The sequence below is a fragment of the Seriola aureovittata genome, chromosome 13, assembly GCF_021018895.1.
Source record: "Seriola aureovittata isolate HTS-2021-v1 ecotype China chromosome 13, ASM2101889v1, whole genome shotgun sequence".
In the NCBI taxonomy this organism is placed as follows: Eukaryota; Metazoa; Chordata; class Actinopteri; order Carangiformes; family Carangidae; genus Seriola; species Seriola aureovittata.
This window is the reverse complement of record NC_079376.1, coordinates 26,005,794-26,016,930: the sequence shown is the minus strand read 5'-3', so window position 1 is coordinate 26,016,930 and position 11,137 is coordinate 26,005,794. Positions and strand designations below refer to the sequence as shown.

The window sequence follows — 11,137 nt, the reverse complement described above, 5'->3', positions numbered from 1 at the left end:
GAGCAGCGGAGGGATACAACCATGAGGAGGTGATTCTAGTTTCTCTTTCATGCAATTTGGACGAAGTTCACTGAGAAATAAAACTATTCATGACATTATCACTTCACTTTTAGTGTCTAAACCTTTTGCACAATGCTATAGTTACTATTGTTAGAACCTTCCAGTTTAAAAGTGTTGAAACAAACACATTCAGTAGATAAAGGAAGCTTCTGATCAGCTGCTTCTGACGGGGCTGTGGGGCTGCATCAGACAGAAACGGTTACTGTTATATAATGTAAAACAACATCATAAACCGAATTCACACGCTTCTTTATTCTTAGTGGTTTATTACACTCTAACAGTAAAAAAGTTCAAATCCAGAGCATTTTAAAGGGTGAACACGTTTACATACAAACTGATAATGGTAAAATAAAAATAAAAAATAAGAAAAACAAAGCAATTCAACAAATGTCATCAAAACCCCTTCAAGAAAAAGTGATGAGGGAAACGCATTTCTGTGATGTCAAACTGTTGTGGATTGTTTTTAAATATAAAGCTGAACAATGTAAAAAAAGAAAAAGTTGCAGTGTGCAGTGCTAAAAACTCCAACAATATCCAGACTGAAAAATATAATACAAAATGCAAAATAACAAATTGGACATGACATGATCTGAGCTGAAGATAAAACACATGTGTCTTTATTATGTGTTGTGCAAAACAGAAGAGAGCTAAAGGAAGACAATCCTCCATGTCTCTGTTAACACTGTGAAGTCAAGTCAAACCCACATCAATGTTTCACATTTGTGTAAAAGTACAGATTTTTTAGCAGCACCTTCTTTCCTCCTGTTACCTGCTCCATGACAACACTGAAATGTTTTCTTTTATCAGAAAAGGTAATAATGTTCAGATTATTAACTATTTTAAAACATGTCATCTGAACTTTTCTGCTGTCTGGGTGGTTCTCATCTCATCCATGTACCCCGACTCAGCCCACTGACAGGGGGCATCCCGGGTGGAAGCGGAGGGGGGAGCTGATTGTGTCCGACGGTTGATGGTGGCAGGTACCCACTACTCAAATTAGGTGTCATTCCCATGACTGAGGGTGGCGGAGGTGCAAGCAGGTAGCTGTAGGCTGAGACTGGGGGGGTGTGGTAGGACGTGGTGCCCGGGGGGTGCTGGTGGTAGCCCAGCGGTGGGACACAGGCCTGGGGTACAGTGGTATAACAGGAGCCCTCTGTCTTCATCATGGACTGCAGCTTCTGGTAGCCGTCACTAGACAGCAGGGAGCTGGAGCCGGGTAGGTCCATGGGTGGAGGAGGTGGCGGGGGAGGGCAGTGGGGTAAAGGTGGGGGGGCTGGATTAGTGGGGAGATCTGGGGCTGGTGGGTAGGAGGAGAAAGGCTGATGATCTGTGAGAGAAAAGAAAGATGCAGTGGACAAAACAAACACAAATGACCTGAGACCAACAGCTGTCATCTTAAAATACAATAAAACACACAAACACACAAACACACACACACACACACACACACACACACACACACACACACACACACACTGACACACACGTGCGCCAGGCTAATATGAGGAGATCAGTTCTTGTTGCTCTTGTTAAAACACATCCATGAGCCACTGTTGCTCTGGGCGACATGTTCCATCATCCTGTAGAATACGGGCACTGTGTTCATTCAGAAACAGCTCCCCACACTGATAACAGCCTGTCACTGTCACAGCCTCGGGAGAAGAGCTCCTGTATGCCAGAGGCCACTGAGCATGCTCAGAAGGAGGTTATGTTTACACTGCTTCGTTAGCTTGTTGTGCTACATATCACAGCCTCCTGACTTTGGAGTAAAGTTGTCTGACACTGATTCTGGTCAATACGATGACTATGAACGTGTGTCTGACGCACAATAAAATAAGGTCTAACGTGATGGATTCAGAGTTGTCCCTGTGTGAGGAGTGTGAAGAGTCTGTGTGGATCTGAGCCCCCAAACAGAACCACAGGAGGCTGGTGGTGCAGCTGTGGTCAGTGCTCAGCAGCACTGAGGCAGAATGTAGATACTGCAGGAGCTGCATGACAGGACAGACGGGTATGAATGTTGATTTGTCACGCACCACCTGGACCTGTCAGCACACGTGAGGCCCAGACGTTGCTACCCATGCTAATCGGCACCTGAAGTACTAGTCATTAATATTTTATTAATGTACAATGCCAATTAACTGTTGTTAACTGGTATTGTATATTAACACTAGAACCGCCAAGACGGTCTGACGGACCGTTTGAGTTTTTATTATGTAAATAACTTTGTTCAAATAAAAACTACAGGTCCCTGAGTCCATGACTTTTCATAAATATATGTTTTTGATGGTTTCTGAAGCCTAGAAGGTATTAAATTCAATAAGACAAGATTATTGAGCATTTATTCCTCTGACCACCAAAGCGGTCATATAGACCGCTGTGGCCAGCTGTGGCCAGCTGTGGCCAGCTGTGGCCATAGGAATTATAACAATGTTTCCATTTCGCACTTTTCGCACATATATTTTTATTCACTGTCTATTTTTTTCATTTAACATGAAGCCTACATTTTTATATGCAGATCTGGAGAGAGAGCAAGAGGAGAGAGAGAGCGAGCGAGAGAGAGAAAAAGAGAGAGAAAAAGCGAGTGAGTGAGAAGTCGCCACGCACCAGATTTATCCTACCAGCAAAAACTGAAAAGAAACGGAAAGAAATGGAGAGAGGAAAAATCAGACGAATATTCGATGTTCAAGAGGCTTTGTCACCTTCTGAGGACCTGAGCGAGGGGGAAGCTGATGGTTTAGTGATGAGGAAAGTCACTGTCAGCTGGCACATCTGTCAGTATGTCCACTCATGACACAGCCACTTCGCAAGCGTTATTTTCTGAGTAGAAACTAGACCTTGATTTCGTAAATAGTCGGCCTGTAGGCCATAAACAGTAAGCAACATTTAAAATCACCCTCATTTATAATGAATAAAGAAATATAATGCAGCCTAATAAATCTCAACTGTCTAGTCCAGTACACACGGTACACCGGTCTCTGTGAGAGCTTGTAGCTAGGTCAGATCCAGGTGGAACGAGTGTAAAAAAAAAAAAAAAAAACTCTTCCTGTTGATAATAAACAATAACATAAATTAACAATCCAATAAACCTCAGAGCGAACAGCGACAGCGGCTCTTGACATGAGAGCGAAACACCGTCTCCAGGTGCAGGTGTGTGCCATAGGTGTGTCAAACGGTGCTGCACGATTACTGTTAGTCACTCATTCTCTAACTGTGGCCTCTGGCTTACAGGAGAAATTTACATGATATATTTTGATTATTGTGGACAATAATCAAAATATAGAGAATGGCTGGACTTGTCCTTTAAGGCAGTGTTTTAAGAGTGTGAGGCTGGCTGATGGAGTTCAGGGCAGAGGACACTGACCAGGGTTTATGGAGACTGGTGGAGGCGGTGGGGGTGGAGGAGGTGGTGGAGGAGGCTCTAGATTCGGGATCTCTGGAAAACAAAAATACAAGACAGAGAAAAACAATGAAAAACTGATGGTATATGGATGAATGAACTTAAAGTGCAGTGTCCTCCAGTCCTCCAGACAGGATTTGTTCTTACTTGTGGCCTTGCTGTCGTCCTTGGGAGAGGGCTAAAAAAAAAAAAAGAAAAAATATCAGTCAGTGTCCGTCAATGCTTGGCTGAGGGCACAGAAATGAGATCAAACACACTCTAACACTGTAAGTTCACGTACCTGAGCTGGTCTAGGTGGTCTGGGGCTGGTCTGAGGCGAGGCCTTCTTGGCTGGTGGAAGGGCTGAGGAGGACAGGATGGAAGGTGGTGGGAGGCTGTCCCCTGTTCCCATCCCTCCGTCAGGCATCTGCTGCTTCGCCTGAGAATACAAGTCCAGGATCTGGTGGCAGATATCTTAGAGACGGAGAAGAGCAGGAGCAGAAACAGGAGAAAACTTACTGAAGATTATAAACCAATTATACTATAAATAAATAAATAGATTGTCAGAGAGTATTTCCATTACCCTCCAGCACCTCCACAGGTACATCATAGACAAACTGCTCCCACCAGCGCCGGGACGACTGTTTGGACGTCCAGTCCTGGATGTCGAACTTACAGAGACGTCCAGCTAGATACATGACGGCCACCGCAATGATCTGAGGCTCCCACTGCAGGGCCACCATGGTGCAAAGGCTTTGGGATGAACACAATGCTGTTATTATTACCTAGTGCACATCTGTCAACCTGCTAACATCTGGCATATATTACATTCCACAGCCTTCGCAGGAGACATGCAAGAGGTGCTGTTATCTTCTCCTGATGCCCTGTGATCATTTATCTTTTTAATGTTTTAGTGGGGGGCTTTTTGTGTGGTGTAAAATGCTTTTCCATCGTGACAATAATAAAAGTATGAATGAGGGATGAACAGTGAACAAATTACAGAAGCCCTGAAAGGCAAGTCATTTTTTTTTTTTTGCCAGGATAATTTTTTTTTTTTCATCTTTTAGCTCCTGTCCATGGGAGCAGTGTGTCCTTAAGACATTCTAGAGGAAAGATCAGAAATAAAAACAAAGACAAAACTGAAAAGAACAGTTAACTAAGTCAGCATATAATAAATAAACCAACAGAGACTCAAAACCCATTTTCCCAGATGAAACTCTTCCACCTTATCACAGCTGTTTCTGACTCCCTAAAGTGTTTCTGGCAGAAAACCTGCACTAATTAAAATACAGTTATAGCCAAAAGACAGAACAGCAACGTTACATAACTTGCTACCAGACACTACATCAACCTTGTGTGAGCAAGGAGAAATTAAAAATCCCATAGAATGAAACATGGAGGCTTTTAGTCAGATTTAGACTGGGGTAGTGGTGCACTTCACCCTCTTGTGGCCAAAATCAGTATTACAAAAGCAAACGCTGACAAAAAAAAAAAATTCTTTGAAGAAGAAAAAAAAAAGAATAGTGAATTTTTTTTTCAGGATTTCTGTAATAAATTACCAACTTTTTAAAAATGAAAAAGGTGAAGAGTACTGAACATGGAAATTAAATGCTATCAATGTGGTCGACCTTAAAATTCCCATTTCAGTCAGGAATAGTGGCTCCTGAGCTCACCTGTCATTCACAAAGGTCCAGGCCATCTGAACCAGCTTCTGCACCTTGTTCTTGTCGCCTGAAAAACATCAGCTACACTGTCTTTAGTCTGAAGATGGCTTTGTCAGTGTCACTGAGGAGACTATATTCTCTTAGTACAAACACTCCTGACATAGATTTAGATGAACACTGAAGTCTTTCTATCAATACTGCCCCAGATTTACCTTTGAGTTGCTTTGCATAGCGCAGCAGGAACTGGTACGGATGTTCCACCTGCAGGTCGAACTTGATGGTCTGCAGCAGGATGCGCTCCAACACCATCACCTCCTCCTGTAACGAACACCAGTCTTCTATGAACAAATGGTGACAGACGCCATGATAACCCTCTCCAAGCTTTAAAAGCCAAAGTATCCTGGCTGCCTGTCAAAAGTCTAAGGTTAGAAGTGTACGGTGGCCCTGAGGGCTCAACACACTGCAACTTCAGAAAAGACATGCAGACAAAACAAACAAATTCAGAAAACATCTTCATCAATTTGACAATGTTCAATGCTTTTAATTATATATACATATTGGCAAGTAAAATGTTCAGTTTGAAAGACGTCTGTTTTGGTCATTGCTCGAAGCTTCCACTTCACAACACTCCATGTTCGGGAATGTATCTCAAAACCCAGAGGAAAGTTAAGGTGCACATACTCTGGGGGCATGAAGCAATTCAAAAAAACCACAAACTTGCTACTACTTTTAATTGGAGATTCATTCGTCCTGTTCCTACACACCTACCTCACTAAATACTTGTGCAAAGTATTTTTGTTTTTTGAGGCAAGTATTAACCAAAATCTGAAGTGCCATATTAATTGGTGAAAGTGGGTGTGGCCTATCATATAATTGCTCATAACTCAAGATGCCTTTGAACAAATCCTGACTAAACCCACTCGACACATCCTGTGCCAGCTCCTGAATACACACACACAGTGTCCTTCTCATCGGATAAAGGGGGGGACAAATGGTGGAACTGAGTCCACAGTTATGGAAATGCTGCGGGCTCTGTGACGATGAACCAACCTCACTCTTTAAATAAAATTAAACTAACTGAAGTTTGCTCAGCTTTGTGAAGCCTGAAAATGCTGCTTCCTGCTGTTGTATCACTGCTTGTGGCTACATTTCTAAGTGTTTCTGGTAATTTAATTTCATCTTTCCTAATTTTACCATGCCAGCCGATGATTTCCATAGTCTGATGCTATTTTTTTTTTATATTTTTTGGGGGCTTTTTATGCCTTTATGATAGCACAGTAGAGAGAGACAGGAAATGGGGAGACAGAGAGAGGGGGAATGACATGAAGTAAAGGGCCGTCCGTCCTGTAGCCTCTACATATGTCTGTGCAACCCACTGCGCCACTCGACGCCCCAAATGATGCTATTTTGAGCATCATTTCTTAGTCATTTTTATGTATTAATTAAAATGTATAAAATAAAAATTAAGAGAAGATAAAGCACAGGGGAGAAAAGACCTTCCTCGATCCAATCTTCAATAATCTGTTTCAATGTGCCAGGATGTCACTCTTATTATATTAATATCATGTAAATTTCTTCTACTTGTAGCAGAAAGGCTGACAATGAATTTCTGCATTCTGCTGAACGTTTTTAGAGCTTCTGTGTCCGCCTGTCAATTTCCCATCATAGAAGCATTTTCAACAACACATCGTATCCTGATGAAAGGATTCCTCGGCACAGACCTTGGGATCATCTCCGAACTGTGCAAACTGCGTGTCGTTGAGCAGGCTGCGAGCCGTTTTGATGATGTCTTTGCACTTCTTTGGAGTTTCCTCCACTTTGCCTGCGAGGAAGAGGCAGCACCCTCCTGTCACCTGCAGACACAGGCACCAGGTCAGGAACAAAATCTCTCTCAAACTGTACAGGAACTGTACATGAAATTTGGACAGCCTGTTTGAGTTACATATAGACAATGCTGAGTGGGGCGTAACGACATGAAACATGAGAGAAGTCATTTGAGGTGGTGGTGGCGGCCTGGACTCACCATGACTCACAAAGTAACTGCTGTGCTCATTTATAAACGTTTGCACTAGTTGCTACTGCAGCAAGTCACTGCTCTGTTAGGTTTTCATCATGAGTGTCTACGACTACTAAAGTCAAAGGCTGGGGAAAACCGTTGCTGCCTGGTTTAAAACATTGACCCACTGAATGCACATCAGGAGCATCAGTGCCACCATCTTAAAGGTCCCATATCCATCCAGTGTTGATCCATAAGAAGAACCATCTCAATGTAGTTTTACATCTCCTCTCTCAGGCTTCTCTCTGGAGCTCTAGTAACAACAGGTCAGCGAGCCAATCAGAAGAGAGGACGCTCTGAGCCTCTCTTCTGATTGGCTGACTGTTTTCTGAATGATCCAATAAAAATATAGCAGATTTCAGGTAAACACCCAGACAAGCCAAATCCTGCCAGGTTGGATGGTGGGTCCAGGTGGATGGGGCTTGGGTCGTGGCTCAGGCTACGTCCACACTTTACAACAGCATTTTAAAATCAAAACTAACAGTAAACTTCACTGGGTATATACATACACTGCAGCCTTTCTAAATTGACTTGACCTGAGCATTTCCACTGCATTATTGTTTCTTAATAAAAATATTCATACAAGCGCATCCGAGAATATATGTGCCGATACACTATATCTGCGATAGGCCAATATTGGCCGATAAAATCGGCCAACCAATAAATTGGTTGGGCTTTAATTAAAACGATCTCCGTTCATATTAACACACCTGAAAACACATTCATACATGACCAATGACGTGCACCGTGCATGTGCGAGCTAGTGTAAACAGGAAGCAGATTGTCTACTCTGCAGTTGATTGGACACACAAAATACTCTGAACGAGGAACAGCAAAGACAGTTGTAGCAGAACCGTAAAATACAGACTGTAAGTGAACAACTGCTGCTGGCAAAGACAACAAGGTCAGTAACACTCTAATTCATTATCATGTTGTATTCACAACTGGGAGTCCTGGCTGATGAGAGCCAATCAGGGAGCGAGGTGGGTGTTTCCAAAGGTCTCAGTTTCTGTCCATCCAGACTACAAAACAACCCCAGAGTTTTCAAAATAAAACACAACCCAAGCATCATGCAAGAGATGTTTTAAAGAACTGCCTGTTTCATAATTTCACTGGATAGAGAACTTTATACTTACATATCTGGGGAACTGCTTGAAGGAGTGGAACATGTAGAAGCGGTGGAAATAGACGATCCCAGTTGCCAGTGTGTCATAGTGCCTAAAGCCACAGAGGGTTAAGAAGACTGACAGCAAAGTTTTCACACTGCAGACAGTAGTTATTAATCAGCTCAATCTGTACCCACCCAACATCACACACAAGTTACAGTAATTCATCTTCACTCAACACCCTCACCTCGCTGTACACAATGTTGGTCCTTGTCTTTACTTGTGCTGCTATGCTCTAACTTCACTACATGTGACTGCTCACACTCTGCCAAATAAACATGGGCTGGCTTTATGTGTCCCTCTGGGTGTTTTGAGGGCCACACAGAGCAGCTCACAGCCTGCAGCGGAACACAAGCCAATCACATGAACCGCCCCAGCGAAGGTGGGTTTCATTGACCAGGTCTGTGTTTGTTAAGCAGACGGTGGGCGTGGCTCTACGGATGCAGCCAGAATCCGTCACACAGGTATTGTAAGGTAAAATAGCCATTGTGTTTTCCACAGAAGGATACAGCCCGAGCCGTGTGCCCACATCAAAGATGAACCGGGCCCCCTCTCTGCGGTACCGGGCCTCGGTGGCAGGGTCCAGTCCCTCTGACTGGGAAGGAGTGTGGGCCAAGTCCTTCTTGTCCCAGTACCAGCATGGTTTGATGTGGTCCAGGATGGCCGGGTCCTTCCTGTCCCAGTGTAAGTGGGGTCTGATGAGGTCCAGGGTGGACAGGTCCCTCTTGTCCCGCCAGCAGCAGGACTTGAGACTGGGAGTGGATGTTGTTGATGGGGAGTGATGAAGGAAGCAGCATTTAACCTGCTAACAGCTGCTCCAGGCACACATGCTGCTAGCTAATGTCACAGACTAACATAAGACCTCAAGCTGACCTCTGTCGCTTTCACACAGTAACGACAGACAAACGTCGACGAGAGAAACTCCACTGATGTGTAGCGAGGTAAATATCCTGACTGCTGAGGGAGCACACACCTTCCGCACCTGGCTTCTTTTCCACAGCGGGCTTCTTGGAAATTTTCCGGCCCACCTTAAAAGTGGCATAACGCCTGTAGAAGGCGTTGTTCAGTCGTCTTCTTCTTCTTCTTCTTCTTCTTCTTCTTGAATAACATGGTAAACATCTATAAATCTGCTCGGTCAATGGGCCAGTGATCATTGTCAGTATATCCAGTGGTACATAACAAACAGGAACTTGATTTTCCAACATGTAAACAAACATGGACTAAAAAAACAGGGTTTAGGTTGAAGCCCATAGCTTAACTTACTGTATCCATGGCAACATATTTCCTGTTTGTTGGCTTTGTTGTTTCAGCTAAATCAGTTTCTTTTAAAAACATATTGATGTCAGTTTTCTCTAAGAGACCTGACAATGAAAAGTAGTCCGTCTTCCTAGTGAATGAATAAAGGGATTTCTCTAAATGTCCTTCCCACAATGAAGTAGTATGTGTTTGATTGGTCTGGTTGGCTTCGATGTGTGCATTTTCCAGCTGGGTATTCTGTATAATGTATGGTTGAGTATTACCAAGTCTAAGACTTTTTTCATTCTACTTCCATTTATATAATTGGAAAATTTACAAACAATCAAACACATCAATACTTGAATTGATACTTAATAACATTAAAAATTTGACAAAAAAAGAACACAAATAACTAGAAAATGAACAAATACATATTTTCTTCTAAAATTGATAAATTTATCATTTTAGTGACAGACTTCTTCAGACAAGAATTTCATTTTTTTCGCCTACAAATCTGTTGGTGGAGATTTGAGTCCAGATTATTTTGTCTGCTGTCTGCCCATTGAGAGCTATACAGTGCCAGAAACTCCATCAGTTAGTCAGTGGGTGTGATTGTAAAAGATACATGTCAACATTATTTCAAATAAAATTTGAATCAAGTCAATAAAATCGATCGATATTTTATCACTATTATTTTTAAATTCAGATACATTTAATCACTTCCATTATTAATTCATAAGTATTTTCATCAACTCCACTTTATCAGTTATTTTTTGTTACTTCCACCCCACTTTCCTGAAATGATAAATGGCAATTATGTTTTATGAAGGATGAAACAAATGAGTCTGCTTTCATCTGGTTTAATCTTTAAATTAACCAAATCACTTGATCATTTCTGTTTTTCATTTCACATTCATATTTACTGCATTTAATTCACATGTATTTTCATCATCTGAATTTTTATCAATACATTTTTGTTACTTTCACCCCTCATACTTCCACACTGAACTACAGGAGTGGAGGGTGTAAGGGCTGGATTAGAATTGGGCTGAAACAATCATAGCCTTTGAAGTAAGATACATAGTAAAGTATAAACAATACGTACAAATAGAATAAATACAATTAAAGGAAATAAATGCAACATATAAATAAGGATTATGAAACAAAAACAATAAGCAAAAGTACATAGACGTTAACTGGTCAGCTTGAAAATGACTAAACAACGCCCTCTTCAGGCGTTATGCCACTTTTAAGGTGGACCGGAAATTTCCAAGAAGGAGCTCTATGTGAAGAGCAAGGTTCAGCGTCGTCCCCCATGAGCCGCTCCATCCAAACAAAGAGCATCGTAATACGCCGGAGCCATAATCATGACTGACATATCTTTCAGCCAATCACCATAGCTCAAACGTTACCATATATGGTAGCTTTTAGATTTCTAAAAGTAAATGTCCAATGACAGTGTGCGGTAGGAGGGGGTGGTACATTTTCTTGTACCAGCAGTTCATGTTCCGGAGCGTGCTGTCCAACAACTAATCAGAATGCCAGAATCCAGTGTTGTTTTCGTGGGCGTGTCTGAAGA

At 42.3% G+C, this 11,137-nt stretch overlaps 1 protein-coding gene across 1 annotated transcript; it reads right to left on the bottom strand.

The window, feature by feature from the left end:
- Positions 1-290: 290 nt before the first annotated feature.
- LOC130180418 (cyclin-K-like) lies at positions 291-9,594 on the bottom strand. Its single transcript, XM_056393926.1, has 11 exons — positions 9,586-9,594; positions 8,832-9,124; positions 8,293-8,374; positions 6,822-6,953; positions 5,313-5,418; positions 5,110-5,167; positions 4,020-4,189; positions 3,738-3,910; positions 3,605-3,635; positions 3,422-3,493; positions 291-1,387 (listed from the first exon to the last, which is right to left on the bottom strand). Exons 1-11 carry the CDS (start codon positions 9,592-9,594, stop codon positions 942-944), a joined length of 1,572 nt encoding a protein of 523 aa, XP_056249901.1. The 3' UTR covers positions 291-941.
- Between the last annotated feature and the right edge of the window lie 1,543 nt (positions 9,595-11,137).